We start from the raw sequence: 5,442 nt of genomic DNA, 5'->3' as shown, positions 1-5,442 counted from the left end.
AACAATGGATTAAAGATCGCTACCCACCAATTACCTTTAGCAACCCCAATCCTAACCTGAAATTAATTTGGGTCTCTCAATTGATTACAGCTAATAGACAGTGGAATCAACAACTACTTTTATATAATTTTAGCCCAAAACAATATCAAATAATCATGCAGACACGGATAGATGGGGTGAAGACACACCTGTTTGGAGAAAGGAGAAACACGGCCAGTACTCAGTCTCTTCTAGATATGAAGAAGAAATTATGGTCTTCCATTTGGGAATTAAAGTGTCAAGTTAAAGTAAAAAATTTTATATAAAAAATGATGCATGAAGGAATTTCAGTTAGACAAAGATTGAACTAAAGAATCTCTTTGGTCTCACCCATATAGAGTAGATGCTCTTAAAATGACAAAAATATTTTGCATTACTTGATGATCAATTGTCCTCAGTAATTTAATAGCATTATGGACTCACAATTTCCAACTTGAATCAAGACACATATACCCATGAAAATGATAGTTAGTCATAATTAAAAATTGCAAACTTCAGAAATATATAAAAAATATCTTGCAAGCAACCTATCTTTTATGGCACATATAAAAAATTAGAAATGTTCATATTTTTTAAGGTAAGATGGAATTTTTTGTGCAAGTTATTGAAGAAGCATAAAAGCTAGAAAAAAGTTTTCGAAGAAGGAAAAGATAAGAATATGTTTGGTTGGAAGAAAAGAAATAGAGAGAAAGAAAATAGAAAGGAAAGAAAGAAAAAGAAAGAAATTGAATGAATTTTTTTTAGATGTGTTTGAATGGAAGGAAAATAAGAAAGAAAAAAATGTTATAAAAAGACAATTTTATCCTTATATTATAAAATATATTAAAAAAAAGTAAAAGGGTAATATTAAAAATAGAAAAAGAGAATTAGTTTTTTCTTTTCAATATTAGAAAGAAAAAAAATTAGTAAATCCTACCAATTATTTTTCATTCATTTTTTTTAATTTTTTTCTTAACCAAACAATAAAATTTTTTTTTCTATTTTTTTTTCTATTTTTTTTATTTTGGTTGTATATGCATTTGAGGTTATGTTAAGATATGAGAAATTTGATGGGTATCCCATAAATATTGATAATGTATGAAGCCCATAGTTAGACCCAATATTTTTATTTTAATAAAATTTTCTATCTTAGATAAAAAAAAAAAAAACATAAGCATGTATTAACATGTTAGATAAATTGTATTTTTTCTTTTTTACTTTTATTTTTTCCTGAAGGATGGATACATCTAGAAGAATGTCAAAGTAAACCAAGAAGGAGTAGAAGACAGTAGTAATTTCCAGGTTTCGAGATTGAATATGTTATCCAAATAATAAAATAATATTTAATAAGGTATGATAGGTAGTTTGTCTGGTAGCATAACAACTGTCCCACTATAATACGCACTTATCACTTATCAATCAGCAGTTCAGCACACAGAAAAGAAAAGAAAAGCAAAGCCCCACAATTCCGGCCTTTCCTTCCCTCAAAAGTCTCAAAACCCTATCCGTTACGCCCAAAATTATAGATATTTCTCTTTCTCTCTCCACTCAACTTATCTTCTCTCAACCAAACCAAACTAAGCAAAATAAATAAATATAAACAAAAAGAATCTCTCGAAATTGAAGAACCTTTTACTACTATACTCTCACACACACAACAACCACTCCTTTTCTGTTTTTCAATCTTCACGTTTTTGCTGTTACACACTTTCTATGGAAAATTGCGTCTATAACCACCTTCACCGTACAATTCTCACTCTTCCAACACCACTCTCGTCGTCGTCATCATCGGTGAGATTCTTCGCGAACACAGCAGCAACAAGGCCTCTTGTTGGAGTTTCTCTCGGCGGTGGCGGTTGCGGTGGTCCTTTGTCGTTGAGGCGGCGGAGATTGGTGGTGAAGGCGAGTGCCGGGGCCACTCCTTGCGAGTTCAGCAGCTTGAACTCGCCGCTGGAGCCGCGGTCCACGGTTGGGAAGTTCTTGAGTGGCGTCCTGCAGAACCACCGGCAGCTGTTCCATGTGGCAGTTGGAGAAGAGCTCAAGCTCTTGGCCGATGACCGTGATGCTGCGCTGGCTCGCATGGTCATCGGTTCCGGTTCCGATGAGGCCTTGCTTCACAGGTTCGGCTCTAGATTACTGTGATTCCGTTCTTGTTGGATTTTTTTGTTTAATTTTTTTTTTCTGAGTGCTAGTTTGCGAGTTTTGGCTTCGTTTTCGAAGAGATAGAGAGGGGAAGGGATTTGATTTGAAGAGTCCCTTCTCTTTCATCTGTTTTCCTTCGGAAAAATGAAACTCGCAAACACTTTATTTTGGTATGCTTTATTAGTCAGGGTTTTGGGGCTAAACCCATGCGCTATGACGGTTATGTGCAACCAGATTGGCATTCTAATTCGGTATATTTGAAACTGCATGTGTATGTTTGTGATGTAATCTGTTTCTTCGTGAGACAAATGGCTTCAATAAGGAAATTTGTTGGTCCTATCTATTTAACGTGGCTTCTCTTCATTGGTATGTGTAGATAAGTGCTGAAGTATCTTTGTTTCTCTGATTTATATTTATTTATTTATTTTCTGGTTTTTCAGGATTTTTTTTGTGGGTGATTGTGTTTAAAATTGGGTCAATGTGTTCCATGTAAGGTTTAGAACGTTACGTAGGAGAAGAAAAACCTTATTGTGTTCGTTTGAAGGTTTGATTCGTATAGTTTTGTGGATATGAATCCTTTGTTTTTCATAGGAAAAGAAAACATATTAGAGGTTAAAAACAGAAGTGTTTGTTAAACATGAGATACCGCTGAGCTTAGAGAAAAGGAGGGTCAGCAAAGAATCAAGAGTTCAGCATGTTTTAGAATCCTTTGAAGCAAGGCATCAAGGAATTCTTGAACTGACTACTGAATCCCATAGCAATTTTTGAGGTGTTGAGACACACCTGTCATGATGCTTAGCATTTCACTTCCAATCTTAAAGGTCATTCATAAAGTGTACATGGATTAAAGATTTTAGCTCTTGCCAAAACCTTTATTGAGTGAACTTTTACAACTTGCAACTGTTCGAAGATAAATGGGCTCAGCTAGTACCTGTCAAGAACCTCGAAGTAATTGTCTAGAAGAATATGTAGGTTGGCACCAAGGGTTGACGTTGGGTCCACACGACTTCACCTTGGTATTAGACATTCTTACTTGACACATCCAAGAGCCAGTGCGTTGATGTGTTTCTTTTGCCAATTGCATATCTGTATGATGAAGTAGCAAGAGGAGTAAGTTCTAAACTAGATTATGGAAATAAGCTTTGGAATCAAAGGATTTTCAGTTTAGGAGAAGTAAGATGTAGTCTACTGAATGGAAGTTAGAGGTGAGAGTTGGATCGTGTCTTGGTTAGCATTCGTGATTTGTAGCTAGCTAAGACCTCTCTGTTCTTTATTGGGTCATTGTTAGTTCCTAATCTAAACCTATTTAGCTCCAAAAATTAGTGGCCTTATCTTGTGCCATATGAAACTTTATCAGCTACTAAATTAATGGTTACGTGATTGTACTCTAACTTTTTTGCTTGGACAATCAGCATTTAGTGGTGTCTCCATTCTACAGGGAATAGAAGTAGTACTTATCAGGAAGATCCCCAATTAGCAATATTACACTTACCAATTAGCAGGGCATTAGGTTCTCTAATACAAGCAATATAGGATATATTTTGCTCACTTTGATCTGAATTTTCCAGTATGTACTATGAGTTGTCTTGGAGGTTAACTTTGTGGACATTTTAGATGGTAAACAATTTCTGCATGATGAATATATTAGAGTATGTTCTGTCATCAGTATGATACCGTCAAAGCAAATGAGCCAAACAGCTAACCCTACATATTAATTTCCTTATTAGTTTCATATTGCAGTCGTAGGCATTCATTGAAAATCTGTTGACTTTAAACTTTTCTTAATGCCAGGAGGATTGCACAGCTAAAAGAAAATCAATGTGAAATTGCGGTAGAAGATATTATGTACTTATTGATCTTTTACAAGTTTTCCGAGATCAGGGTCCCTTTGGTTCCAAAGCTTTCTAGTTGCCTTTACAATGGCAGGCTAGAGATATTGCCTTCTAAGGACTGGGAACTAGAGTCTATTCACAGCTTGGAAGTTTTGGATATGATAAAGGAACACATAACTTCCGTAACTGGCTTGAGGGCAAATTCTAGTGTTACCGAGTGTTGGGCCACTACCAAAGTTAGAAAATTCTTACTTGCCAGAGTTTATGTCGCTTCTATATTATATGGTTACTTTTTGAAGTCGGTTTCATTGAGGTACCATCTAGAACGAAATCTATCGTTGGCTAACCCTGATCTTCATCTTGGTCTTAGGAATACCCTCCCGTTTATTGACATGTTCCCTAGTGGTTTTAAAGACACCATCTTTGGTAGCTTGAGTAGCCTGCAATCCATAGGACAAGGGATAACTAAGGAGGAAGAGGATATTGAAGACTTGAAATGCTACGTAACTGGATTTCACCCTGGTTCATTGCAGCGATGTGCGAAACTTAGATCCAAAGAGGCTGTGAATTTGATAGGAAGCTATAGTTGTGCACTTTTTAACAATGAGGAATCTGGTTTGGTTGAGAGTGATGATGTTATTTTGACCTCATTCTCAAGCCTCAAGAGGCTGGTATTGGAAGCTGTTGCCTTTGGATCTTTCCTTTGGGAGACGGAAGATTATATCGATAATGTATATAAGCTTATGGATGATTAAGTAGGGCAATGCAAAGGTTGCTAATAAATTCCTCATTTGTTGGGCAAATCCTACTTGTGTATACAGTGAGATTTTTGTTGTTAGCTTTTGAGTGTTTTGGTTTTTTATGCTTATGTTTATATATTGTATATAGAGATAGTACACTTTTACTCTACATGTTGTATAGTTTTGATGCTTTAGCTTTTGAAGTTTATGTAAGTTGATAGAGATTTTGAATAGAGATAAAGTTGTTCACTGTGACACCATATGTGCATCTATTGTTGAATATTTTCCAAGGTCCTGATATCTTTACAGAAAGGCTTTTTCCCTTTTTTTTTTTCTCGGACAGACTTTATAGAAAAGATTATTGGGTTGTTTGCACATAACAGGAATTTAGCTGAAGGAGTCAACAAGTGGTCATGAAAGGCCAAAAAAAAAAAAAAACAAGTGGTCATGGGAGGGAGTTACAACTCGAATGGATTTTTAAAACGCGAACAAAATTTAGCTATAAAAAAAAACAAATTTAACATTGTAGTATTGTACTTATGAAAAATAGGTACAGCGTTAAAAGATAGTTCCAATCTTAAAAATATGAAATTTATTTGGAATTAATTAATTTAGATTGGTTGAGTAGTTAGCTTATTTGTCATTCGATTTGTTAGGATTTAAATCCCATCCTCATTCTATCTATGCAATATTCACTCTTAAATGGTGTC

The 5,442-nt window shown here is 35.0% G+C and overlaps 1 protein-coding gene across 1 annotated transcript; it reads left to right on the top strand.

The window, feature by feature from the left end:
- Positions 1-1,440: 1,440 nt before the first annotated feature.
- LOC112775346 (UV-B-induced protein At3g17800, chloroplastic) lies at positions 1,441-4,989 on the top strand. The gene is made up of 2 exons (XM_025818919.3): positions 1,441-2,138; positions 3,952-4,989. Exons 1-2 carry the CDS (start codon positions 1,732-1,734, stop codon positions 4,745-4,747), a joined length of 1,203 nt encoding a protein of 400 aa, XP_025674704.1. The 5' UTR covers positions 1,441-1,731; the 3' UTR covers positions 4,748-4,989.
- The last annotated feature ends 453 nt before the right edge of the window (positions 4,990-5,442 follow it).

The sequence above is a fragment of the Arachis hypogaea genome, chromosome 19, assembly GCF_003086295.3.
Source record: "Arachis hypogaea cultivar Tifrunner chromosome 19, arahy.Tifrunner.gnm2.J5K5, whole genome shotgun sequence".
Lineage (NCBI taxonomy): Eukaryota > Viridiplantae > Streptophyta > Magnoliopsida > Fabales > Fabaceae > Arachis > Arachis hypogaea.
This window is presented reverse-complemented; position numbering and strand designations above follow the sequence as displayed.